A 27,295-nucleotide genomic window follows, 5' to 3' on the forward strand; every position below is an offset into this window, starting at 1 on the left:
TGGGGCGATCCGGTGCCCCTCTGCCCCTCCCCACCGCGAGGCCTGCGCCCAGGGGCCTTCTGCAGGGCGTAGGGGTCACATGGCATTTGTGAAAATCACCAGGAGCCATTCCAGGGGCAGCGGGGGCCCTGACGGCCGGTGTGGGGGCTGATGAAAGTCACCAAAGAGGGCGGCGAATTACCCGCTGTCCCCCACGGGCCGAGGGTGAGCAGAGGCTCTTACAGCCTTGGGATCGGGGGACCGAGGGGACGGCCTTAGCCCGGCTCTGGGGTGCGCAGGTGGGAGCGCCGTGCTCCAGCCCCGGGAGCCACTCGAGGCGGGGCGGCGCCGGACGGCCGGGCCCGGGGGCTCACCTCTGCCCCAGGTGGAGACGGCTGCCCGTTTCCGTCGCCCTCCCCGCCCGACGACGGGCCTGCTGCCCGGAGACCGAGCGCCCGGGGGTGGGGGCCAGCGACGAGGCTGTGGCGTGCGCGCACGGGCCGCGGGTCCCCGTCGCTGCTCCCTCCGAGGCCGGCGACCCGATCAGGTCCGTCCCGACACCCTCTTGCCCCGTGGTGCTTGGGGAGCCTCCCTTCCGGCGCGTCTCCAGGCCGCCCCGGACTTCTCTAAGTTCCCGCATTTATAGGATTGAGAAACGGAAGGATCTGGCGGGAGAAGGGACGTGGGGCTGCCAGGCCCGCGCGGACGCCGAGGCGGGAGCCGCACCTCGCGCTTTCGGAGGAGATGGGCGCCCTGGGGTGGAGGGGGCGCTTCCGAGGCCTTGCCCAGGGAGCTCACACTTCAGCGCGTCCCTACTCAACGGATAGAGACCGAGGTGCCCAGGACGGAAGCGGCTCGCTGCGGTCCGCCGGGAGCGAGGAGCAGACCTCCCAGCGGCGCGGGGCCCCGGCGCCTCCTCCGCCCCTCTCGGGGCCGCCCACCCCGGCGCCCGCCCGCTGGTCCCCACCCGCCGGAGCGCTAGGCCAATCGGGCGGGCGGGAGCCGGAACGTCGCTCCTCGGGTCCAGCCCCGCTCTAGATAAGCCTGGAATGTCAAATATTTGTTCGGGGGGCGGGGCCCGCCGGGGAGCGAGGCTGCCCCCTGGCGGCCGGGAGCGCGCGTGCGCCTGGCGGAGTCGGCCTTGGGTCCTCGGCCGCAAGCGCCTTGGCCCCGGCGGCTCTCCCGAGCCCCTCGGCCTGCATCGCTCCCTGTCGGGCTCCCGTCGGGGCTCCAGCTTCCAGGGGACAGTCCTGGCGGCACCGCCTTGCCGGCGGAGCGCTCGATCTCGACCTCAGCCTTCCCGGAGCCCCCGTCCATTAAACCGTTAGGGCTTCACGCCAGGCCCTTCCCTAGGCTTCCTTCAGCGTGGGTCTCGAGGCCAGGGCCTCAGGGAAGCCACCTTCTTGAGGCGACCTCTCCGGTGTGGCACCTCTGGCCGTCCTGGCAGCGTGGGCAACTCCCTTGAACCTCCTGCGCGCCTGTCTGCCTGCCCCCAGCCCGCATCACAATTCCCGATACTTAAAAAAAAAAAAAAAAAAAAAAGATTTTAGGGATCCCTGGGTGGCGCAGCGGTTTGGCGCCTGCCTTTGGCCCGGGGCGCGATCCTGGAGACCCGGGATCGAATCCCACGTCGGGCTCCCGGTGCATGGAGCCTGCTTCTCCCTCTGTCTGTGTCTCTGCCTCTCTCTCTCTCTCTCTCTCTCTGTGTGACTATCATAAATAAATAAAAAAAAATTAAAAAAAAAGATTTTATTTATTTATTCATGAGAGACACGCAGAGAGAGGCAGGGACACAGGCAGAGGGAGAAGCAGGCTCCATGCGGGGAGCCCGACGCAGGACTCGATCCTGGGTCTCCAGGATCACGCTCTGGGCCAAAGGCAGGCGCTAAACCACTGCGCCGCCCAGGGATCCCAGTTTCCCATACTTGGACTCTTCTTGAAAGAATAAATTTTTAAAAATAAGGTTAGAAAAAAAATAATAATAAGGTTAGAGCCCCTGCTTTGCTGACCTCCTTTACTCATCTTTAGATGAATCCTCCCGGATCACACCATGAATGCCAAACAATCCTCATTCCTTTTCCCCAAAAACTAAAGTAACTTCTACCACAGCAAATCATTGTCTCCGTTCACCACTCACACCGGGAACTCAGTTCCTGGAGGACAGGCTCATCCCCAGTGCCCTTCATGGTGCCTGCCATGTAGTGCTTGATCCAGACTTCATGAACAAGTAGTTGTCTAAGCGCCTTGCTTTGCTTTGCGTTGTCAGCCTTCGGATATTTCAGCACTAGTAACCTTCCCTGGGGCTAAGGATCTTTCCTCTACTGAGCTTCCCTCCACCTGTCCCCTGCCCCAGTTAATCCCTGCTCTTCCAGATTTTCTCGCAAGGCACCTTCCTCTGTAGCAGGGATCCTTAATGGAGTTTGAGATTTCTGTATTTCATTGGGAAACAGCCCTCATCCCAACCCAGCTACTAGGGTTCACAAACTGTCAATAAATGAATTGGAAATAATAACATACATGAAAGGGGTGAGCAAGATTCCAAAGGTCCAGCCGGTAGCGTCCCCCAAAATGTAATCCAGGTACTTGAGGGAAAGGAACTTGGTTATGTGAGCCAGGCCACACACTCACAGAATCCCATCCTTACCTCAGCCCTTCGAGGCATTTCCACGAAGGCAACTGGCCCTCCAGCCGCGTACATGAAGGTTGGGGCAGACACAGGGTGGGGATCCTCACGTGGGGCCGGGAGTGTGTGTCTTGACCTACCCGGTGTGATGAGTGGTGTGAAAGCCCCCTCCTGTCTCCCTCCCAGGCCAGAACATATCCCACTGCGGGAGAGGATTCTACTTTGGGTGCCTTGTGGGATCCACTGCGGCGATCTACACTCGCCGGCTCTGGCCCATCCACGCCCTCTGCGGCCCGGTGGCCCGGTGGGTGGCCCGCAAGTGATCTGCTGCTCCCCTTGCTGAACTCCTGGGCCTCGGGGTAGACAGCGCTCTGCTCCCCCCCCCCCCAGGTTCCCAGCTACGCGCCGTTGCCGAATTTCCACTGAGCACCCACCAGAGGGCGCACCGACCCTGTCGCCAGAACCAGGTGATGGGGGCTGGGGAGGAAACTTGCAGGGGAGAGTGCAAAGAGTGCAACCCGGGGCCAAGCTCCGGGACAGAAGTGAAAAGGGAAAGCCCTTGACACGCCTTCCTCTGGTTTGAGCATCCCGGCTTCCTGAACCTAGGCCCAGTTCTTAAGCTTGGTTTTCAAGACCCTCAACCTCTCTTCCACTCCCACCCACAGTGTGTCCCAGACACACTTACTGTGACCAGGTCTGCAGGCTGCTGCACGTACTTAGCACGTACCCTACCTGGAGCACCCACCCACCTACTCATCCTTTTGTTTTCCTGGCAAATTCCTATTTATTCTTCAAGACCCATCTCTAATAATTCTTCCACCACGTAACATTTGTTGATGCCTAAGCCTGTTCTGGGCCCTTTTTCTGTCATGATTTGGTCAGTGTTTGGCCTCTCGTGACCCCAGGGAGGCTCCAACAGCAGAGGAATAGGAGCCTGATGAGCTGTGAGCTTTAGGGAGAATCATTTGGCCTCCAAATGGGTTCAGCTCTGGCTACCAAACCAGCTCAGAAGCCATGGTCTTGATTAGGTTGCCCTAAACCCAGGCACCCACCTGGTCCAGACAGGGTAGCTTGGAACTTGTGTGAGCAAGAGGGAATGAATGCAAAGGGCCCAGAGAAAGGGCAAAGGCTGTTGGCTGGATTCTCACCTGAGGAAGGTAGCACAACTGGCCTGGCTCCCTGGTCTCTGGACTTATTCCTACATCTGGTCTTTGCCCAGCATATTCTCCTCCACATGAATATTATCCCTCTTTGCCCAGTGTTTTCCAGAATTCACAACCAGCCCTGTGAACCTCTCAGTCCTTTATCTCCTCCAGGCCTGACAGGCATCAGGACCATGTCCTAGAAATGGGAAGTGTTGGAGAATGGGGTATATGACTCAATCACTCAATATATGTTAAGCACCTGCTGTGTGCCTAGGACTGTGCTGATGGGAGCCAGTAACCAAGAAGGCAGTTGCAACAGTAACATGCAGGTGAAGGGCTTGCTCTTCCATTGATTATATTCTAATGGGAGCCAGGTAGGGGCTGCTTCAGAGTCAATGGTCATGTCTGGGCTGAGGCCTAAAGGCAGAGCTCAGCTGAGTCCCCAAAAATGGGGGCTGCAAAATGATTCCAGTGCAACAAGTGCTGAAGTCCAGAGTGAGAATGAGGTTGTCCTGTTTTAGGCAGTGAGGAAGCTGCAGAAGCTGGAGACCTGTGAGCTGAGGAAGAGGAGAAGTGAAAGTTGTGGGAAAAGGCCAGAGTCCCCTGCAGGGTCTTCATTCACTATGAGTGAGATGTATATGATGCATGCAATAGAAGGGTTGTGAGTGGGGGTAGGTGGACAGTGATGTGCCCAGTTTAATGTCTAATGGGTCAGCCTGACACATGGAGAGCAACCCATAGGAATAAGGAAATAAATTGAGACATTAGCAAAGAGGCTACTATGGGGATGAAAGTAATTTGGCTTTGGGAAGGTAGAGCTGGCAAGACTTGGTGACCACTTGGTTGTAGGTCTGAGAATCAGGATAGTATCTAGAGTCCAGGATGAGACCAGGCCAGCAGTCAGTAGGGGGTGGGGGTGTGTGTGGGGGAATCATGTGGATGGCAAGGTCATTGTGAGAAGGGGGCATCTTTGCCTTCTGATTCCTCCCCTCTCCACAGTGTCAGCACATATCATTGCTGCTAGGTCTTGACATCCTCTCCCTGAAATCACTATGGTTCCTATCTGCAGGGCCTGGGGGGCTGGGGCACCCTATGAAGGGCCCATGGTCACCTGAGGTTACTTAGTTGATAAGACATTTAGTCTGGCCACAGTCCAAGGTAGCCCAGGCCATCCTGATGCCTACCCTCTTTCCACTTAACCCTTGACTGTGGCCCTGCCTATCCCTAGTACTGGCAAAAGGATCTCTGTGGTTTCCCACTGTGGGCCTGCACTAGATTGGTCTTCAGCACCCCCTCTCTGGGGCCCAGGTTGGAGATGAGGGAGAGGGGTTTTGGGCCCTTGCCAGGGCCAGAGGGAGATAGTTGGACCTTAGGAGAGTAGTGTACACCAACCACCAGTGTGTTTCACTATAAGAACACAGGAGGGGCAGGCCAAGATGGTGAGTTGATTCATCCAGGAGTACTCTGAAAGGCTAGAGAGGGTCAGCCATTGAGGAAGAGGAAGGAAGGGAGGGAAGGAGGGAGGGAGGGAGGGAGGGAGGGAGGGAGGGAGGAAGGAAAGAAGGGGCTGGCTAGTGGTCTTAAGACCAGCCAGAGGATGATCAGGGTGTTGTCTGACCCTCTGGAGGAGGTGTGTGGAGGATCAAGACTTCCAGTCTCCAAACATACTGGTCTCCGTATCCTAGAGCGACCCACGGTGCTGGTCCCATTGCCAGCTGTCAATACTGCCCATTCTGTTTGCTAATGATTCCTCCAGCAGAGAGTCTACGTGTCTTCTCTGGATCCCCAGTTTGAGTGGGGTGGGGATGGGAGGTGGACTCCAAGGTCACGACGCCTGTCCTGCTCTGCTGGGCAATTTGCCTATGGGCCATGGCCGCTGGGTGGAGGTTCAAGCCCACCTCTCCGGGGCACCAGAACTGCTCGGTCTGGCGCGGGGGACTCCAACTACAACTTTGGGCCCGGAAGCCCTCTCACACGTTGACCTGGCCTCCAGGCGTCCCACGCGCATTCCTAATTCCTGAACAAACAGACGCACGGGGCCCCTGGACACGCTGCTTGAGCCCACGTGCCATCAGGGGCAGGGCGTGAAGAATCGGTGTGGGGATTGCACAAAGGTACAAAGGTCCGGGTCAGCTCCCGGTCCCCTAAGGCCAAATGACTCTCCAGGACTCACTTCTCCCCTCCCTCCCCTTGCCGTGGCCACGGTTCTCCAGCAGCGGCCCGCACTGGACTGAATCCGCGCTCGGCCCGACCGGTTCCAGACCCCAGGTCAGGGGCGAGCCAGGATTCGGACGTGAGGGCTGCGCAGCGTGGGGTCCGGGTGCACAGGGCTGGGCTGCGCACCCGGCAGCAGCGACCCGGCTCTGGCCGCTCGGGGACCGCGCCGAGAAGCGCGGCTGAGCCCCGATCAATCGATGCGCTCGGCGCGCGGCGCGGTCCGAGCGGCGGGCCGGGGACCCGCAGGGGCGGGGCGGCGAGCTCCGACGGGGAGGGGCGGACCGGGCGGCGACTCCCTATTGGCCGGCCTGCCGGGGAGGCGGGCCCTGATTGGCTCGGCCGCGTGGCCGAGTGCGGGCGGCGGGGTTAAGCGCGTCGCCGCCGCCCGGGCCTAGGCGCGAGCACGGAGCGCTGAATCCGCACCCGGGACCTGGGGCGGCGGCCTCCCGCCATGGGCCTTCGCCGGCGTCCCTGCCCAGCGGCGCTGCTCCCGGGGGGCTTCCTGTTCCTCCTGCTGCTGGCAGACCCGGCGCTCCTCGCTGGACGCCGCCCTCCGGTGGTGCTAGGTGAGCGCGCCCAGGCGGCGGGTCCGTTTGTTGGTGCGTCGGTCTGGACGGGATGCGGGCGGGGCTGCCTTCCAGGTCTGCATCTGCCCCCAGCGTGGGGTGAGGGAGCGTATGACTGTCAGTCTTGTCACCTGGGTCTGTCCGTCCACCTCCACCTCGGCCATGCTGGGCGCGGGTGTGGCCCGCCGCTGCCCGCTCGCCTTCCCTTGTGGATCGTGGGGTAGGTGCGAGGGCTGGGGGCGACTCTCCCGCTGTCCGCCTGTGCGCGTCGGCCCCAAGCTTTGCCTCGCCTTCTGCCCATTTTTTTAGCTGGAGAACCCGAGGGCCTTTGGCCCCACTCCCGAGGGCCGGTGCCTGGCTGTGGGTGGGGGTGTTCTCGGAGTTGATCCCCAGGGTCCTCATTGTTGATTTGGGCATGGCTAGGAGACTCTCTCTCTCGACCCTTCCAGCCCGTATGTTTCAAGAGACATTACCGAAAGGAAGCTTTTTGGGAAAAGAATGGCTCCCTTATCCCACCCTCAAACTTAGCCAGTGAGTGACCTTAGGCCTGAGGCAGGAGCGTAAGGGAACCTGAGGATGACTAAAGACAGAGGTTAGGGTTGGAACAATCGCTATGAACAGACGTCCAGAAACCTGCCTGTACTCATCCCTGCCACACCAATTTGGACTGGGCTATGTTGAGACTAAGTGACCTCCCCTGCCTATCCTCCCCTTGGTCCTGGCCCCTGCAACTATACAGGAGCCACACTATTTCCTTGTGGCGGTGGACAGGGATGAGACTTCTGTCTTGGGGGGCCTTGGATGCCTCATTCAAGCATTGAGTTGGTGGCCAACCAGGATTCCCAAGGGCAGAGACATTTTAAGGTATATGTTACATACTGAATCTGCTACAGCATGACCCCTATGTTCGTTCGTTCTTTCTTTTTTAAAGATTTTATTTATTTATTCATGAGACAGAGAGAGAGAGAGAGAGAGAGAGAGAGAGAGAGAGGCAGAGACAAAGGCACAGAGAGAAGCCGACTCCATTCAGGGAGCCCGATGTGGGACTTGATCCCGGGACTCCAGGATCACGCCCTGGGCCGAAGGCAGGCTCTTAACTGCTGAGCCACTCAGGCGTGCCCCCTGTGTTCTTTCTAATGGGAGTTTTTAAATGGAGATGATGCAGGTCATAGAAGGATAGGGTTGGTAGGCTGTGGGGTCTTAGGTGGGCCCCCACCAGGAGCTCTAAGCCAGGAAATACTCCAGGTTCAACATGGAATTTGGGCAGACATGGCCATGTGTTCCCTAAGCTTGCAGGGTTCCCCAGAGATGAAGTCTGTGTTGGGCAAGCACAGAGAGTCCACCAACCCAGTCAGGGAAGGCTTCCTGGAGTATGTGGTTAGAGCTGAGGCCAGGAGAGAGTTTCATGCAGAGGAAACTACATATGAGAGGGAAGGAAGTAAGCAGTCCAGGCTGTTTGGAATGGAGTTGGGGGAGGAGTGGATTGTGCAGAGCCCGTGACAGGTTGGGTCATCTAGACTTTATCCTGCAGGCCCACAGGAAGCCATGGGTAGGCCTAAGGAGTCTTTGAGTATGAAGGGTGTGTCATTGGGAAATGTATGGTTCCTGATGCAGGTAGCCAACTGCACTCATTAACTCATTCAGTTCTTGGTTATCCTAGGTCACGGTGGAGGAGCCTCAAGCTCCACCCAGAGTCACAGAATCCTGATCTGCCTAGCTTCTCAGAGAGCGAAGCTGTTGGCATTAATCCTGAGAAACCCCATGGTGGGCGATGGAAGAGTTGTTGTTTCTGGGCCCAAAGCATAGACCTGACCTTGGCCATCAGAGGATCAGCATCCAGGGGTGACCAGCCTCTATGAGTGAGGCCCAAATTGGTGGTAGAGGAAGCAGAGACCAGAGAAGCAGAGACAGAAGAAGACCTTGGGCAGGAGGAGACTGTAGCAAGCCATTTCTACCCCTCTCAGCCTCAGTTTCCTCATCTGTAAAGTGGGCATAGTAAAGATATTCTCTCCTAGTGTTATTTGAGGTGAAAGGTACATAGATGTCCTAATTATAAGCAAAAAAAGGGGCTTAGGAAGTGACCACTGCTATTTTTAGAGGTCACACAGCCTGTCCAGGACTAAGGGCATTTAAGCACAGCAAATCTGGTGACTTCCTCCTTTAGCCATTTCCTCTTTGGTGGAGATAATGACCCAGGTCTCTGCACCATCGTGCTGAGGACTCCTCACTTCTGCATCTGTATTGTTAAGGGAGGTGAAGGTAGGTGCATACCTGCCTCCCATGGTTGCCCTGAGGACTTTGTGAAATGATGTACAGGGAGGGCATGCCCTCTTTAGATCTGGGTTCATAGAGCCCAGGCCGTGACCAGGAGAGCCAAGATCTGGATGTTCACTCAGTGGTCATGGATTCTAAATGGAAATGTGCTTGGAAGGTGTCAAGAGCATGGCATGTGGAAGCAGGTGAGGCCTGGAAGGTCAATGGGAGTAAATACTCTGGGAAGGGACTTAATGTGGGGCTGTGAAACCATGGGGATGGGTTTAGGTGTCACAAGGTTCCCAGTGTTCTGTGCAGACCAGGCTCGGTGTAGCTGGTCTCTTAACCAGCTTGAACAGAGAGAAGGCGTCCTTGGGGCCTGGTCACACCCACCCCTACTGGGCTGTGGCTGGAATGGTGTGATGTTTCAGGGTAGCTGTCTGACACAGGGTCCAGGTGTGCCGAGAGGCGAGGGCCCTCCAGATGACCTGCTCTCTGGAATCTTACTGGGCTCTCATGAGGCTGGCAGGTGCTTCTGTTCATTGCCCCCATCCACAAGCCTGTCCTTGAGTGCCTTCCCTGGATTCAGTTTTGGCTAGTTAAGTGGCCCAGTGCTTTGTCCTGTCTCCCATTCCTTCTTTGAGTGAACAAGGCCCTATCTACTCTGTAACCTGGGATGGCAGTGGGTAGAAGGCCTTTGGGTTCAAGCCTCAGAGGTCCCCAGCCTGTTAGATCCAGTGCCTCATGCATGCTCTGTGTCCGCCTGCAGTGCCTGGTGATTTGGGCAACCAGCTGGAGGCAAAGCTAGACAAGCCAACGGTTGTGCACTACCTCTGCTCCAAGAGGACGGAAAGCTACTTCACACTCTGGCTGAATCTCGAACTGCTGCTGCCTGTCATCATTGATTGCTGGATTGACAATATCAGGTGGGGGCTGGGGCACAGATGGGTGCTGCGCACCGACACAGCCTAAAAAATTCTCTAGAACTCATTTCTGTCTCATTCCTGCTTCACCAGGCCCCGAGGTCACTGACCTTGCCTTTCTCATTTCCTCAGTCTGGCCTGTCCCACCTCTGCACTCTCCCAGATAGAACTTTCTTCCCTTTCCTGCAACTTTTGTCCCACCCTCTACAATGTATGCCTTCTGCTTCACACCCTCTGCATGAATTCCTTTTTTTTTTTTTTTTTTTAATTTTATCTTTAAGTAATCTCTTCACCTAATGTGGGACTCAAACTCACAACCTCGTGATAAGAGTCTTGTGCTCTCTGGACTGAGCCAGCCAGGCACCACCTTCCCTGTAGATTGTATGCTCTGGGCCTTATTCATATCCTCAACATAGCCTCCACCTCTTCCCTGCCTCTGAGTTGGCCACTGGCCCCTGAGCTTCTTGTTCCTCCTGGGACATACCAGGTCTGCATATCTTTGTACATGCAGTTCTTTCAACCTGGAATCTATGTCTACACCCTTTGCCTGGTAAATTCCTTCCATTCACCCTTTAAAACCTGAGCCTGGGGGCACCTGGGTGGCTCATTGGTTGAGTGTCTGCCTTTGGCTCAGGTTGTGATCTGGGGTCCTGGGATCAAATCCCACATTGGGCTCCCCACAAGGAGCCTGCTTCTCCCTCTGCCTGTGTCTCTGCCTCTCATGAATCGATAAATAAAATCTTAAAAAACAAACAAACAGAAAACCCTGAGCCTGATCCTTCTGTCAAGTTTCCCTTTCCACTCCACAGAGCTCTTAACCTTCCCCTCCTCCAGACCTGTTTCCTTTCATCCTTATCAGGTGCCAAACTTTGTTTCCAAGAATATTTCCCTGGTAAGACAATAATGTGTTGGGAATTACTGCTTATTTAATATAGGCACTGTCCATATCACATACTCTTTTTCATTTAGTCTTAGAGCAACCCTATGAAGGTGCTGTTTTCAACCCTGTTTACAGATGGGGACATCTGGAAGCTCAAAAAGGTTACAGAGTTGCCTATGGCCACTCAGCTAGTAAGCAGCAGAACCAAGATTTAAGCCCAGAATTGTGTGACCCTGAGCTAAGACCCAGCTCCCTGAAGGCGGAGGTTGTATCTCTTTTATCTTTAGAGCAGTAGAACCAGGAACACAATTGGTGCACAGTATATGTTTGAGCTGAACGGAGTATCACAAATCTTTTTTTTTCCGGAGACATACTAGCTGCTTCTCCAGGTGCCTTGCCTTTCTATGTTGTTGATGACACCTGCTTTGCTGCCTTTTTCTTCTTCTGTATGTGATCAGAGTTATTTCTGGGCTGTTGATCTGCAATTCTATTTTTATACCAGAGACATGGTCTCAGGTACTGCCAATAGAAGGGTCAGGCGATACTGAGAGGGGCTTGTCTACCTTCACTGGACATCTGACCTGTTTAGAGCTGCTTTGGCTTTCTAGAAAGTTTTCTATAATTTGCTGAGTGGCCATTGAGTTAATCTACAGATTGCCCTAGAGAAAATGGGCCCCCAGACCTAGTATATAGGTCAATGTTGGGTATCTTGCCAGCTTTCTTTCGCTGATATTAGGGGGGTAGGACTCAGGACCACCAGGGATGGCAGGTAGCCTGTGTTTTCTTGGGCACATTTTCCTCCTTGGTATCAGGGAGACCAGAACAGAATTCCTGGTCTACCACAAAGCTTTCCTCCTGTCTCCCACCACCCTGTCCCATTGTTTTTCCAGGCCTCGTCCCCATCCATCCACATAGCAGCCACAGGTGTTTAGGCCCTAAGGTGGGGGTTTCTCTGTTTGATTACGTGGCATGCTGCACGTATCCCCTCCTTTGCCCTGCGATGTGTTGTGGGTAGCAGGAGCTGAATCTATGGAGACAGGGCAACGGGAGCCTGCAAGATTAGGCTGACTGCCTTTTGGGTCAAGTGATATGTTGATGGCAGAGCCAGGCCTGACACTTCCCTTTCACAATCCAAGACCTCAATTCTTTTTTTTTTTTAATTTTTATTTATTTTATGATAGTCACACAGAGAGAGAGAGAGAGAAAGAGGCAGAGACATAGGCAGAGGGAGAAGCAGGCTCCATGCACCGGGAGCCCGATGTGGGACTCGATCCGGGGTCTCCAGAATCGCGCCCTGGGCCAAAGGCAGGCGCCAAACCGCTGCGCCACCCAGGGATCCCCAAGACCTCAATTCTGAGGTGGATGACATGGAAAAGGAAATACTGCCTTGATGGGGGTTATTGGGTTAACTTTGAATGAGTCTTGGTTGGGGTTCTCAGACGGATATGGTTACTCTGATCTGTTCTTTATAAACTTGCTTTGTTACTTTTTAGTCTCCTCTATACTTCTTACCAAATATAAGGGTAGTAAGGGAATATGACTCAGGACACAGTGCAGTATTAGGACACACCAGGTTCAGTGTCACCTCTGGACCACCAGCTCAATATCCCCCCCACACCCACACCTGACAGGCTGGTCTACAACAGAACATCCCGGGCCACCCAGTCCCCAGATGGTGTGGATGTACGCGTGCCTGGCTTTGGAAAGACTTTCTCACTGGAGTTCCTGGACCCCAGCAAAAGTAGCGTGGGTATGTAGCCCTTCCTCATGCCCTCCAAGGGAATGGAGATGCAAGTTCTGCTATATTCCTGGAGTGGGAGGAATGCTGTTAGTTTGGAAGGATAGCCTGTAAACTGTCTCTAAGCAGTGTAGGCGCAGAGCCTTATAGCACTCCTTAGGATTTTTCTACAGTAGATGTCACAGTCTCCTTGTTGGGTGTGGTGTGGGTGGCTGGCACTAGCTGTACTCTCTCTAATTCTCAGACATTTCTGTCTACAGGTTCCTATTTCCATACCATGGTAGAGAGCCTTGTGGACTGGGGCTATATACGGGGTGAGGATGTCCGGGGTGCCCCCTACGACTGGCGCCGAGCCCCAAGTAAGTGGTCACTCCTGCTTCCTCCCTGACGCCTTGGAGGTTGGGATGAGGAAGTCACAGCCACCATGGGCCCTGGGGGCATGTGTCCCCTCCCCCCAGGGCCCTTCTGTCCAGCTCAGCAGTCACAGCTGTCACCCCTGGTCAATCTGTCCGGTCTTTCCCCAGTCTTCACCCTAGGATTCCTGGGCCTCTGAGCCCTGGGGAGAGATAATGAGGCTGAGGAGGGGAAGAGGAGCTTCTAGGTTTCCTCCCTTCTTGGAAAAGGAGGGGAAACCAGACCATTTCCACCTGGGTTTTAGCATTTTCCCCACCCACTTAGTCCTGGAACTGACCTAAAGAACATTTAGTGGTTCAGGCCCTAGGACCCTTCTTTCCTGACTGCTGCCTTGCTCTGGCCTACAGATGAAAACGGGCCCTACTTCCTGGCCCTCCGGGAGATGATCGAGGAGATGTACCAGCTGTATGGGGGACCTGTGGTGCTGGTTGCCCACAGCATGGGCAACATGTATACACTCTACTTTCTGCAGCGGCAGCCACAGGCCTGGAAGAACAAGTATATCCAAGCATTTGTGGCACTGGGTGCGCCCTGGGGGGGCGTGGCCAAGACTTTGCGTGTCCTGGCCTCAGGTAAGACCCTGCCTGAGCCAGTGTGGGGGACTGATGTCAGGGATGGTGCCCTCTTTCCTTCAGCAGTGCCCTCCTGGGCCCCCTTGTATCTCTTCTCTTGGATGAGGATCCTTCTTTCTCCAGAGTGGTACACTTTTCCAAACATCTCTTCTTCCAAAAGAGAATACTACTTAATTTCATCTCTCTAGCTGATGGTCTTGGTTATCTGTGTAAATTGTTTTACAGCGAGTACATGCAGTGGCACAACTGCTGGCCACACAGGTACTTGCATATGTGTGCACACATACACTGTGCTCCGGCCTGGCTGGCCTAACTTGGTTTGATCCAGAGTTCTTTGGGGGAGCCTTCTCCTTTTTTCTTTTCCTTTTTCTTTTTCTTGTTCTTTTTCTTCTTTTCTTTTTTTAAAGATTTTCTTTATTCATGAGAGACAGAGGCAGAGACATAGGCAGAGGGAGAAGCAGGCTCCCTACAGGGAGCCCGATGTGGGACTTGATCCCAGGATCACGCCCTGAGCTGAAGGCAGATGCTCAACTGCTGAGCCACCCACGCGTCCTGCCTTCTCCCTTTCTTCATGCCCACCTTAGCCCCATAGAAGGAAGGTTGGGCTACAGTTTCCTGTTTATGAGTTATACCTCCATCTGTGGCAGTGGGGAGCCTTTGTGGGTAATGCAGGGAGGAAGCAGGTGCAGATTTCTTTGGGCCTGCTTGCTTGGCATTGGGGAAAGCCATCTCCTTCCCCACTCCTCCCCAGTTCACCTGCCTCTTTATGACTGTGAGAGCCTGCCAGCTGTAGCCGTGGGGCTTTCCTTCCTCTGCTAGTCCTGGGGGTGAGCCCATGGCCCCTTACTTTAGGAGCCTGGAGCCACGGCTATGCCAAGCATCTGAAGAGCTTCCTTCCTCCTATCATTAGCATTGCCTCACCTACTTGTTGGTCAACTGATAATCGCAGTCAGGTCAGACCTAGTGCCTCTCCCAGTAGTGACCCTGGATTGGCTGGACAGTGAATCCAGATCTAATGAGGACTCATTACAGCCACCTGGACCTAAAAAGACAGATGTAGGCACAACTGCATTTGGGACAGGAGCTGTGGTGGGGTTCAGAGCCTTCCTATAAGTCCCCTTAGAGCTTTGCCTCAGATTCTGGGAAACTGTTCTGTTAGGCCCTGACAGGGGAGTGGTAGACTAGCAACGGGCTTCCCTTTCCTCAGGGGTCCTACCACCAGACCCCACAAGGCAGAGCTGAAGGTGTGTAAGTCAGTCAGAGCGGGGGCGGGGAGATGGGAGGCTGTGTCCTGAAGAGATCACAGGGCCCCTGTTTCCAAGTTCCAGCTCACTCCCCAGAGGCCTCACTGGCTGTGATGTTGGCATTCCTGTGTGAGAAGGACTGTCGTTCCGCCTGCAGCCTCCCCTCCTGCCTTGTCTCCTGCAGGCCTGGCCGTCTGGGTCAGTGACAGGCAGATGAGTAGAGTATGACCGGGGGTGACTGGCTGCAGGTCTGAGCCTAGGAAAAGAAAAACATTTTCAGGGACGCCTGGGTGGCTCAGTGGTTGAGTGTTTGCCTTGGGCTCAGGGCGTGATCCCGGGGTCCCAGGATCGAGTCCCACATCAGGCTCCCTGTGACGAGCCTGCTTCTCCCTCTGCCTATGTCTCTGCCTCTCTTTCTCTGTGTCTCTAATGAATAAATAAATAAATCTTAAAAAACAAAACAAAACATTTTCATAACTTAGTGTAAGAAAAGAGAAAGAAGAATGTGTCTCTGGGCTGCCAACCTGCTGATTCACCTTCACGAAGGTCTGTGCCCACAAGCCTGGTGACGAGTGCTCAGAGGGTACCGTTTACACATGAATCACCTGTGGGTACGTGCTGCCCAAATCCCTGGTAACAAAATGCAGAAGGAAAGAAACCAGTCATGGTCGTGTGTTTCCCAGTTATAGCAAACGTAAAGGGAACCATGGAAGTTACAGGATGATGAGTGTAGCGGTGCGGGAGTGCTGACTGGGCCCCTGACTGGGGCCCAGCAGAGGGCCTGGCAGGACTGTGCTGCCCAGAGGCTTGCGTTCCTGAGCACAGACTGAGCCAGCCCTCTCCCTGCAGGAGACAACAATCGGATCCCGGTCATTAGGCCCCTGAAGATCCGGGAGCAGCAGCGCTCAGCCGTCTCCACCAGCTGGCTGCTGCCTTATAACTACACCTGGTCACCTGAAAAGATCTTCGTGCATACGCCCACAGCCAACTACACACTGCGGGACTATCACCAGTTCTTCCAGGATATTGGCTTCAAAGATGGATGGCTCATGCGGCAGGACACGGAGGGGCTGGTGGAAGCCATGGTGCCGCCCGGCGTGCCGCTGCACTGCCTCTATGGCACTGGTGTCCCCACGCCAGACTCCTTCTACTATGAGAGCTTCCCAGACCGTGATCCCAAAATCTGCTTTGGCGACGGTGACGGCACCGTGAACTTGCAGAGTGCCCTGCAGTGCCAGGCCTGGCGTGGCCACCAGGAGCACCAAGTGTCTTTGCAGGCACTGCCAGGCAGCGAGCACATAGAGATGCTGGCCAATGCCACTACCTTGGCCTATCTGAAACATGTGCTCCTTGGGCCCTGATTCCTGTGCCAGCGGGACCAGGGGATGGCCTGGCCACCGCTGTTTCTCTTGTCCTCTGGGGCTATCATGGCCCACGAGTTTAGCAGTTTGTGACTGACTGCCTAAGGTCCTCAGTCTTGGGTTGTGAAATGTCTGCCATTGGGAGGTACTGTTTCTTACCCTTCCTTTGTGGGAGTGAGGAAGGAAGAAATAGTCTGGACTCACTTGAGGGATCCCTGCTGGGAAGAATGCTGCTGCTGCTGCTGCTGGAATTGCTGTGACCTCAGGACTGGCTCCACAGGCAAGGATTGGCTAGCATCTGGCCCCAATCCTGAACTCAGGGGCCTCTTTGTTCCTCACACCCCTGTGGCCTTTTCACACTCACCCACCAGGCCCTGGCCCCTCAGCCTTCCTGTGAGGGATATTACTGAGCTGTGTTCCCTGTCCCTAAAGGTCCCAGGGATGGGCTGGTCCCTATGGTGATCTTCCCATAAACTGGCCCTAAACAGGTAGGCTTGCTACTGGCTGTGGGTGGCTGGAGCTGCTGGCTTCCCTAGGGCCTAGTTGCTGTGAGCCTGACTGTGGCTTTCTGGAGGCAGCCTGGTTCCTCCTGCAGGCAGGGGCGAGTTGTGTTCTCCATGGTTCCCAGGTCCTGGGGCATTCACTCCTACCTCCCTCACCTCTAAGAACAGCCTAGCTCAGGATTGAGCAGCAGATGGCCCTCCAGTTCTTAGGGACTCTGTCCCAGGAGCCTCAATTCCCTTGGACTCCTACCCACAGTATTGATGCTGGTTCCCTTTGCCCTGGGACTGTGGTTCAAGGATGAGAGCAGGGCCCAGTCCCATAGCCTTTTAGGGACTCATGAAGAAAACTAAGGATGCAGCTGAGGCCATTCAGAACTACCCTGAATCCCACCACCACATTACCACCCTAGGGCTTTTCTAGCATCCGGGTGGGCTGGCACAGGGCTGAGAGGAGATGGGGCTCTTGTCCATCCTGCACAGCACCTACTCCCTCCAGGCAGCTCAGTGGTGTTTAGTCTGCAGACACTAGCCCAGAACCTTGAGTGGGCCCCTGAGAGAGCAGGGTGGCTTGGGGCTCCCCTGGTAGTTTTCTGTCTGTTCCAGAGGTGCTTCCCTGATCTTCCTATAATAGCAGGGATGGAGAGTCTGGATTTGCCTTGGTGGCAGTCATCTCCAAGTGGGCAACAGCTATAGGCCAAGACTTGAGTCTAGCCTATAGGATGGGACCCCAGAGCCAGAGTCTGGGGTTGTGCTGCTGGACTGGACTGTGCTGCTCTCCCACAGGGTTTCTGTGGAGCTGGATTTTCTCTGTTATGAACACACCCAGCATCTCTCCTTTCATTCCTGGATGGTGGGCTCCTCGTGGAGCCCTAAGCAGGCTGTACCTTGATTCTGGCAATAAAAATGTTCTGGATGCTGTAAAGTGCCCTGGCTGAGGGTCTGTTCTGAGCATAAGAGGAGGGAGGTAGCAGAGGGGCAAAGGGGCTAGAGAGGCAGGCAATCAGGGGCTAGACCGTTCCTAGGGCCATGACAGGTCCTCCCAGCACCAAAGCATGGCTCCTGTGCACGTATTTGGGCTTCATCCTCCTGCCTGTTCTCCTGGAATCTATTTCCCCTCCGGGGACTAAGAACAAGGACCTGAAACATTTCCATTGGAACGTGACTTCTGCGTGGCTGGCAGATTCCACAAGCTGCCGCAGAGCTGGGGCAGAGGACAATGTGCAGGTTACCCTGGCTGGACTCTCCTTCCCAGCTTGTTTGTTTGCTTGCTTGCTTGCTTTATTATTTATATATATATTTTTCCTTCCCATCCTTTTTGTCCTCTCTCAGCTTTCAGGTGTCAGCATCTTTTGATCCTAGAGTTTTTTTTGTTTGTCTTTTTAGATTTTTAAAAATTTATTTATTTGTGAGAGACAGGCAGAGAGGCAGAGACACAGGCAGAAAGAAAGAAAGAAAAGAAAAGAAAGAAGAAAGAAAGAAAAGAAAGAGCCTAAGAAAAAAAAAAAAAAAAAAGAAAGAAAGAAAGAAAGAGCCTAAGAGGGACGCCTGGGTGGCTCAGCGATTGAGCATTTGACCTTTGGCTAATGGCATGATCTCCCGGGCCAGGATCGAGTCCCATATCGGGCTCCTTGCAGGGAGCCCCTGCCTCTCTCTGCCTGTGTCTTTCATGAAGAAATAAATAAAATCTTTAAAAAAAGGGATCCCTGGGTGGCGCAGCGGTTTAGCGCCTGCCTTTGGCCCAGGGCGCGATCCTGGAGACCCGGGATCGAATCCCACGTCGGGCTCCCGGTGCATGGAGCCTGCTTCTCCCTCTGCCTGTGTCTCTGCCTCTCTCTCTCTCTCTCTGTGACTGTCATAAAAAAAAAAAAAAAAAAAAAAAGTTCTGAGACAGGGAAGAGGTATAGGGATGGGGTTCATTCAGTTCAGCCTCCACAGAGCCAGGCCAGCCGGGGCTCTAGGCCTCAGTGCATCCTCGACCACAAGAGGGCGCTCCGATCCCTCTCACGATCCCTCTCACTGCACTAGTTGTTGGCCCAACCTGGAGGAAGGGTGACCCAGAGAGGGTGAGGATGCCTAGCCATACAAAGGTCCAGTTGCAATTGCTGGTCTTGGTAAAAGGATAACAACACAAAAGAGTGCAAATCCTTACCTCCAGGTCCTGCCCAGCCTGAGTCTCAGCACTGCCCTGCCACCCACCGTCCATGCCACTCCTTGTGGTGGCCTTACAGCTACCTACTCCTCCCTAGCCTATTTCAGCCCCACTGCCACCCTCAGTTTCATAGCTGCAGAGAGAGGGCAAGGAGTCACAGCAGGCTTTACCCCCAGCTGACTGGGGTTCAAATCTCAGCTCTACCAGTGGCCTGGGAGTCTCCTGACCTCCCTGAGCCTCAGCTTGCTCATCTAAGGAATGGAGCTGAATAAAGGTGCCCTGCAGAGTGGCCCTGAGGAACACAGATGTTATTGGAGAACATGTGATTCGGTGCTTGGTGCATAGTGGGCTTCCATGGTAGGTTGTTGCAACAGGTAGGAGACCGCAAAGCCAGAGATCTGGATGCTGGCAAGTCGTATATGCATTTGTGGGAAGGGTAGGTGGACCAGGTACCATTGAGTGACACAAGGGACTGCCTGGCCAGGGAGACAGAAGGAACTGATCCGGGGGCAAAGGGTCAGATTCTTTTTTTCTTTTTTTTAATTTTTTAAAGAAAGATTTTATAAAAAAAATAAATAAAAAATAAAAAAAGATTTTACTTCCTCATGAGAGACACACACACACACACACACAGAGGCAGAGACACAGCCCAACGTGGGACTCAGTCCCGGGTCTCCAGGATCAGGCCCTGGGCTGAAGGTGGTGCTAAACCGCTGCGCCCCCCGGGCTGCCCCAAAGGGTCAGATTCTAAGGACTCCTAACATTCACACTTCGGGAAGGTATTCCAAGCAGAGAGCCCAAGGAGGGGAGTGCGGATGAGGGCTCTTCAAGGATCATGGTCTCAGGTCTATAGGTAGGAGAATGGAAGGGTTTGAGGCAGAGGAGATAAAAAGTCGTTCCCCTGTGGGGATGGGTTCGAAGGAAGAGGGTGGGGACTGGGAGTTAGCAGAGCTGGGGAGGAGAAAACCATGAGAAAACCTGCAGGACTGTGGGGGGCAGGAGGAGGAAGCTCCGGGGTGCTGCTGTCTCTGGCTGGTGTACTGGTGATGGGGAGCAGGGGGTGGTATGGTCTGCCTGGAATTAAAGACGCCTGTCTGGGAAATGACTCCAGGTCTCAGGAGAGAGTCATGGTTGAGGTTGTAGACAGGAAGCCGCGAGGTGAGGGGACTAGGAGAGCCCCAGAGCTACCAGAGGAAAAGGCCCCTAGAAGGAAAGGAGGGGGGCAGCGGCAGGTACAGGAAGAGGGCGGACGGGAGGTTTCAGCTCCCCAGAGGATGTCAGTGGGCCAGGCAAGAGGAGGACCGGAAAACGTCCTCAGGCCTGAGCCCCGGGGTGCGGGGGTTGCCTACAGGAGCGCAACAGCGTCCGTGGGCCTGAGGAGGCCTCAGTGGCCGCGAGCTGGGCCGGGGCTGCGGGGCCCAGGTCCCGGGTCTGAGTCTTCCTAAGGCCGCGGCGGAGGGGCACGAGGCTGTGGAGCGCTCCGGGGGCCGCTCTAGGGCCCGGCCCGACCCACGGCGCTGTGCCGGCCACGCAGAGCCAGGGCGGCCGGGCCCGGTCGCCGGCACCAAGCGCACGCAGAGGCGGGGACCGCACTCCCGGGCCGGGCCGGGCCGGGCCGGGCGCTCCCCGAGGCCTCGGCGGCCCCGGGGGTCAGAAGCGCCGCCGCGAGGCGTCCTGTCCCGACGCGGGGCGCGCTGTCGCGATCCGGCGGCGCGTGACGTGGCGGGGGCGGGGCCTGAGCGGCTGCGGCGGCCGCGGCGCTCGCGCGGCGGAGCATCCTGTGGGCGCCCGGCGACTGCGAGGTAACGGGCCGCGGGCGGGCGCGCGGGGGCCGCGGAGCGGGCCGGGCCGGGCCGGGGCCGCGTGCTGGGGGCCGCGCTCTCCGCGCCGCCGCCGCCGCCGCCGCCGCCGCCCCCGAGGGCGGGTTGCGGGCCCGCCAAGCGGGGCGCGGGGCGCGGGGCGGGCGGGCCGGGGGCACGTGAGGGACGCCGCGGCGAGGACGTGCGGAGGGTGACGCTGTGCGTGTAAGACGGAGCGCGAGCGTGAGCGTGGCCCCGGGAGCGTGGGGAGCCCTGAGCGTGGGACTGAGCGTGGGGGAGAGACTACGTGTGTGAGCGTGAGAGACCCCCTGAGCCTGAGGGTGGCCCTGTGAGTGAGTGTGCAAGAATCACCGTGAGGGAGGTGACCCTGACTGTGCGGGAGAGACCTTGGTGTGAGGGAGACTCGGTGTGTGTGAAAGACAGCTGAAGGAGAGCGCCAGCCCCAGTCTGCGGGTGATTCCCCTGAGGGTGTGAGGGTGACTCCAGAAGTGGGGGAGAGGGCAAGTGTGAAGGACACCGCAGTGATAGAGGCCCGGAGCGGAGTGCGAAGCGGACCGTGTGCGAGGCTGAAATACGGACGGTGAGTGTGGTAAGAAAGAGGACCTGGGCCGTGACCACTCGGCAAGTGAGGAAGACCGCGTGCAAGGCTGTGCACCAGGGTCGCAGCTTCCTAGGATGCTGCAGATGGTGGGCCGAGCCGCCGGCCTGCTGTGTTGGCACCAGGCCACCATGTGCTCCCGCCCGGATGGCTCTTTCTCGCGTCTTCGTGTCCTGTCATGTTGTTTGATCATCTCGTGTTATAAATGGAAGGAGAGATTTGTAAAACAGTCTGAGAATTCTTGACTAAGCGCTAAGCAAACAGTCCGGGTACCACATTGTGTAATGGGCAGTATAAATAGAAATCAATATTTAACAGATATTTTCGAGCACCTCTTATGCGCCCTGGGCTGTGTGCTTGGTGACACAGTTCAAAAGAATTCAGTCTCTGCCCTTGATGGGGGGAAAAAAAGCACTGCCAGCAAATCTAGCTTGTGGTAGCAGAGCGCTCAGCCATCTGGTGCCTCTGCGAGAGCTGCTCCCTGATTTGAAGATCGGGGAGGAGCAGACTCTCTGAAAGTCTGAGGGCTTCCTGAGCTCCGTGAAGCCCTTTAGGAGGAAACCGCCCAGGCTGCCTCCCTTACTCAGGTGCCTTGGCGTGCTAATGACTTTTGCCCCCTAACTTCGGTCTCAGCCTGCCACTAAGTTCTTCTATTTGATTTCTCTCTCCTGACAAATATGCAGAAAACCACAAACCTGATTTTTTATCTTCCTTCTTCCCTGTCTGGCTGTGAACATATTTTTATTGCAGCCCAAGAGTAAATACCAGTTATGTGACTGATCTCCATGGCCCTTCTCGGTACAGGAAATTTCCTGACCTCTGTCCTGTGTGCTTCCTGCTGTAACCTCCAGGATGTGGATACATTTCTACAAAAGTGACGCAAATAGGGCTCAGAGGACCCGGGTCTCAGGGAGTAGCAGCTGTCTGGACATGCATGATTTGAGATGACTGGGCCGGGCTAGTTCTCTGACATGTGTGGGCTTTTTGCTTCAGTTACTCTCCACCGTGACAGTGACGGAACTTCTCAGTAACTGAGTGCTGCCCCTGCAAGGCCTGTGCAACTTAAAATTTTCCAAAGGGAAATCTCATCCTGCTGCTTACTAGGTTCATTTTTTGATAAGCTGCCTCTTACTCTTTGTTGCAGAGGTTAAATGGCCAAGACAGACAAGTGGAATTAGGCCTTGCTGTGGAGACTTCCATTTTCTTCTCAGTACCTGACCATTTATGATGAGGCAGCTTATGAAAGTGTGATGTTTGCTTATTTCCTCACAGGTGAATATTATTGCTCTGTTCTCTATTAGATTTTGGATCTTTGCGATTTGTAAAGTTTCAGTTATTTGTGCACAGTATGAACAGGATACTAGTAATCAGACTGGCTCACATATAATGAACAATTACATAACACTATTTTGGTGTATTTATTAAATTATTTCTTTTTCTAAAGAGTAATTGTGGCTTATAATTAAAGATACTTCCAATGAGGTTATTAAAAGGAAATTAACCAAAACAATAGAAAAGACTACGCATCACATACTGTTGAAAGTGTGGGTATTTATTCACTGTGATTGGGTACTGAATTTGATATTGAATTTCCTGGTATCTTAGGTAAAAAGATAAATGTAGAATTACATAAATTTTTCATTTGATAGGAATACTGTGTGTGTGTGTGTATATATATATATAGAGAGAGAGGTGGGGGGGAGAGTTAAGCATTAAAAAAATCGATGCCTATTAATTCTGGAAAATATATAAAACTCAGAGAGATATAGAAAAGAAAGAATCCTCTAGGTTTTCACCATAATAAAGATTTTAGTATTTTTCTCAACAGCATTTTCCCTCATAGTCATCAATTTTAAAAGAGTTTTTAGGGACACCTGGGTGGCTCAGTGGTTGAGCATCTGCCTTCTGCTCAGGGTGTGATCCCAGGTCTGGGGATCGAGTCCCACATTGGGCTGCCAGCATGGAGCCTGCTTGTCCCTCTGCCTATGTCTTTGTCTCTCTCTCTATGTCTCTCATGAAAAAATAAATAAAATATTTTTAAAATAAATGAATAAAATAAAAGATTTTTTAAATCCAGCTTGTAAAATAAATAAATAAATAAATAAATAAATCCAGTTTGTAAAACATTTTTTTGTAATTGAACTTTGAAAGATTCTTCTTTTCCCCTGAAAATTGCATATGATAGTTTTATGGTTGAATTTTCATGAGGCAGGATGCCTGGGTGGCTCAGCACGTGATCCCAGGATCAAGTTCCGCATCGGGCTCCCTGCATAGAGCCTGCTTCTCCCTCTGCCTAGTCTCTGCTTCTCTCTGTGTATTTCTCATGAGTAAATAAATAAAATATTTTAAAAAAATTTTTGTGAGGCAATTTTAGTAGTCTGATGAATTCCTTTACTATCTGTTGCAGGAGCCTGTAAAATAGGTTGAAAACTGCATTGTGTCCTTACAGGCAGAGTTTAACACTAGTCTTTTGTTTTTGGGTTGTTTTTTTTTTTTTCTAATATTTTATTTGTGTGTGTGTGTGTGTGTGTGAGAGAGAGAGAGAGAGAGAGAGAGCGAGCATGCATGCATAAGCAGGGGGAGAGGGAGAAGCTGGCTCTCCACTGAGCAGAGACCCAACTTGATGCTCCCTCCCAGGACCCTGGGATCACAATCTGAGCTGACGGCAGATGCTCAGTGGACTGAGCCGCCCAGGCATCCCTAACACTAGTTTTTCAAGACAGGAACTTATAGGGTACGCTGAATGATTTAATGGAAATTGTCTTCAACATGATTTTAAAGACTATGTGTGAGAAAGAGAGACTGAGAATGTGATACTGTGTGTGATCTTCACATACCAATTTCTCTTATCCAATGGATAAAATTTGAAGGCAGAAGGATAGCGAGTTCGGAGAGGGTGATTTGGTAAGATTTTGTTGCATACTCTTTCACCCAAATACCGGGCTACTGAGCTGGAGTTAGTGGCTTAGTTATGAGTTCCTTGATTTTCATCCCATTGTTGCAGAAGGTTTGCAAATCTACTCTGTGGGGATAGGATAAACAGTGCATCTTATACAGATATGGACTGCCCTTCTGAGAATGTATGTAGATACTGTGGTGATTAATTAAATACAAATTAATTCAAAAGCATTTTTGGAGTCATAGTTGCTTTTTCTCATCCCCCCCCCCCTTATTATCTGTTACCTAAAGAACAAGTGCTTTGACAAAATGATAGGAACCACTATCTCAGACTGAATTTTTTAAATGATCACTTACCTTCACTTAAGCCTTGTTTTGCTTATTGTGCTGGCGAGCAGGTGGCTCAAGGTGTTAGACTTTCAGTAGGGTTTGTTGTATATTTTCTCTCACAGATATTTTCTGCCATTGCTATAATTTTATTCATTGATCACTGACTGAGTACTGAGCCTGTGTTAGGCCTTGTACTGGGTGCTGTTAAAATAGATAAGCAATTCACAAACTAGTTGGGAGACTGAAGGTAAGTAAATGCAACCAAATGAGGTGGCTGCTAAGGCAGAAATACGTATTAGAAATCTTATGGGCACAAGGAGATATATGGAGAAAGATGGCAGCCAAGCTTTTAGGGACAAGGTGATAGCAGAAGAGCTTTAGAAGCAGAGGGCTCAGTATGAACAAAGATGAGTTTGTCTGATGGACTCTGGAAACCCAGAGTTTCCAGCTGGGTTCTGGAAGCTGCAAGTATTCAGTGGCACGGGACCTTGGGTTGGGACTGTGGGGGTGGGAATATGGGGGTGGGGGTGGGACTGTGAGGGTAGGAGTGGGGTGGGAATATGGGGGAGGCGGTGGGGATGGGACTTGGGGGTAGGAGTGGGATGGGGGGTGGGGTGGGAGACCTAGTGATAGAGCCCTGTTAAGAAGATTGGAATTGGTCTTAAAGGCCTTAGGCAGCACTTGAGGGAGGGTTCCTAACAGTGCTTGGATACCAACTGAGGAGATAATAGGGTTGATACTCTGTTGTGAAACTCAAGGAGCCAAAATAGTGTTTTTTTCTGCTAGAAGCCTGTCTCCCACCCGTGCCTGTCCAGCATCTCCTGTATGGAGACAAACCCTATTGCAGATGTCGGGGTTTTTTTTTTTCCACACTTGGAATTTTCACAGTTACTTAGGTAAGAGCTATGTTGGGACATTCCATTTTCAGGTCTTCTAGATCTTGTTTTTTAAATTTTTTTTTCACACCCTACATGGGGCTTGAACTATGACTCTGAGATTGAGAGTCTTATGTTCTACCAACTGAGCCAGTCAAGTCCCCCTAGATCTTGATGACTTTATGTCTACGTAATCTATTGATGACTGAGAGAGGTACTTTGAAGTCTCCAACTATAATTGTGGATTTGTCTATTTCTCTCTTCAGATCTATGGTACTGCTTTATGTATTTTGAACCTATATTGTTGGAGGAAATACACATTTAGAATCATCTTCTTGGTGATTTGACCTCTTTATCATTATATAATGTCCCTCTTTATCTCTAGCAGTCTTTGTTATTCTGGAGTCTATTTTCTCTGATGTTAATATAGCTACTCCAACTTTAGATTAGTTTTGCATGGTTTATTTATTTTTTCCTATCTTTTATCTCTCTTTTATTTCTTTTATCTCTTACCTATAACTTATGTATGTTTATTTACTTATTTGTTTATTGGGTGTGGAGCCTAACATGGGGCTTGATCTCTCTCATGAATAAATAAATAAAATCTTTAAGATAAATAAATACATAAATAAAACCTTTATTTTTAAACATTTTTTATTTTTTTATTTTTAAAGATTTTATTTATTCATGAGACACACACACACACACACACACACACACAGAGGCAGAGACATAGGCAGAGGGAGAAGCAGGCTCCTCACAGGGAGTCCGATGTGGAACTCGATCCTGGGACCCTGGGATCACCCCTGAGCCAAAGGCAGACAGACACTTAACCTCTGAGCCACCCAGGCGTCCCTCTATGCTGTGCTTTTTAAATTTATTTTTTATTTTTAAAATTTTTTATGCTGTACTTTTTTTAAAAAAGATTTTTTAAAAATTTATTTATTTGAGAGAGAGAGAGAGAAGAGAGATAGGGGTGTATGAGAAGCAGAGGAGCAGAGGGAGAAGGACAGGTGACTCCTGCTGAACATGAACCCTACTCCTCTACTCAGGGCTCAGTCCCACGACTCTGAGATCCTGACCTGAGCAGAAATCAAGAGTCAGACATTTATCTGACTGTACCACCCAGTGCCCCATGTTGTGCTTTCTATCTCTATGACTTACTTATTTTATGGTTAGAGTTTGTACATCTGAATCCTCTTTTACTTCTTTTGCTCATCCCTTCACCCCTCCCCCTCTGGCAACCATCCGTTTTATTTATTTATTTATTTATTTATTTATTTATGATTTTATGATTTTATGATTTTATTTATTTTTTCATGAGAATACACAGAGAGGAGAGAGAGAGACAGAGACACAGGCAGAGGGAGAAGCAGGCTCCATGCACCGGGAGCCTGATGTGGGATTCGATCCCAGGTCTCCAGGATCGCGTCCTGGGCCAAAGGCAGGCGCTAAACTGCTGCGCCACCTAGGGTTCCCCAAGATTTTATTTATTCATGTTAAGAGACAGAGAGATGGGAGATGCCTGGGTGGCTCAGCAGTTAAGCGTCTGCCTTTGAAAATGAATGAATGAATGAATGAATGAATGAATGAACACCTGGGTGTCTCAGCAGTTGAGTGCCTGCAGTAGGCCCAGGGTGTGATCCTGGAGTCCTGGGATCTAGTCCCGCATACGGCTCCCTGTGAGGAGCCTGCTTCGCCCTCTCTGTCTCTGCCTCTTTCTGTGTGTCTCTTGTGAATAAATAAATAAAATCTTAAAAAAACAAAAAACAAAAACAGAGATAGTAGCATGGGGTGGGAGGCAGAGGCAGAGGGAGAGGGAGAAGCAGGTTCCCCACTGAGCAGGGTGCCCAATGTGGGGCTTGATCTAAGGACCCTGGGATCATGACCTGAGCCAAAGGCAGATGTTTAACCTACTGAGCCACCCAGGCACCCCAAGTTCATTTCTTTTTTGTTGTTCATTTGTTTCATTTTTTAGATAAGTGAAATTATGTGATACTTGTTTTTCTTTTCTTTCTTTTTTTTTTTTGATACTTGTTTTTTCTTAACCGACTTTTCATTTAATGTAATACCTTCTAAGTCCAGCCATGTTGCTGCCTACTTTTGGTTTGAGCATTTTTTTATGATGTTTTATTTCCACTGTTGGTTTATTATTTATAACCCTTCTTTTTTTTAAGATTTTATTTATTTATTCATGAGAGACACAG

At 52.6% G+C, this 27,295-nt stretch overlaps 3 protein-coding genes across 7 annotated transcripts in view; all 3 read left to right on the forward strand.

Moving 5' to 3' along the window:
- The first annotated feature begins 150 nt into the window (after positions 1–150).
- Positions 151–1,673, forward strand: LOC129496653 (translation initiation factor IF-2-like). The gene is made up of 3 exons (XM_055304816.1): positions 151–204; positions 259–526; positions 626–1,673. The coding sequence occupies exons 1-3, from the start codon at positions 151–153 to the stop codon at positions 1,015–1,017; spliced, it is 714 nt and encodes a 237-aa protein (XP_055160791.1). The 3' UTR covers positions 1,018–1,673.
- A 4,676-nt stretch (positions 1,674–6,349) lies between these two features.
- On the forward strand, positions 6,350–17,816 carry PLA2G15 (phospholipase A2 group XV). The gene is made up of 6 exons (XM_055307037.1): positions 6,350–6,530; positions 9,553–9,709; positions 12,218–12,336; positions 12,585–12,683; positions 13,086–13,310; positions 15,404–17,816. Exons 1-6 carry the CDS (start codon positions 6,416–6,418, stop codon positions 15,913–15,915), a joined length of 1,227 nt encoding a protein of 408 aa, XP_055163012.1. The 5' UTR covers positions 6,350–6,415; the 3' UTR covers positions 15,916–17,816.
- A 2,486-nt stretch (positions 17,817–20,302) lies between these two features.
- SLC7A6 (solute carrier family 7 member 6) overlaps positions 20,303–27,295 on the forward strand; it is a 36,638-nt gene continuing 29,645 nt past the window's right edge. For 3 of the 5 annotated variants that reach the window (XM_055304998.1, XM_055304996.1, XM_055304994.1), the window contains exons 1-2: positions 20,578–20,967; positions 22,130–22,257. The gene's annotated coding sequence lies outside the window, so the exon portion shown is untranslated. Of the gene's footprint in view, positions 20,370–20,577; positions 20,968–22,129; positions 22,258–24,868; positions 25,110–27,295 lie in introns of those variants that run through there. The other 2 variants (XM_055304995.1, XM_055304997.1) reach the window with 2 other exon arrangements.

The sequence above is a fragment of the Nyctereutes procyonoides genome, unplaced genomic scaffold (genome assembly GCF_905146905.1).
Source record: "Nyctereutes procyonoides isolate TBG_1078 unplaced genomic scaffold, NYPRO_anot_genome, whole genome shotgun sequence".
NCBI classification, from domain to species: Eukaryota; Metazoa; Chordata; class Mammalia; order Carnivora; family Canidae; genus Nyctereutes; species Nyctereutes procyonoides.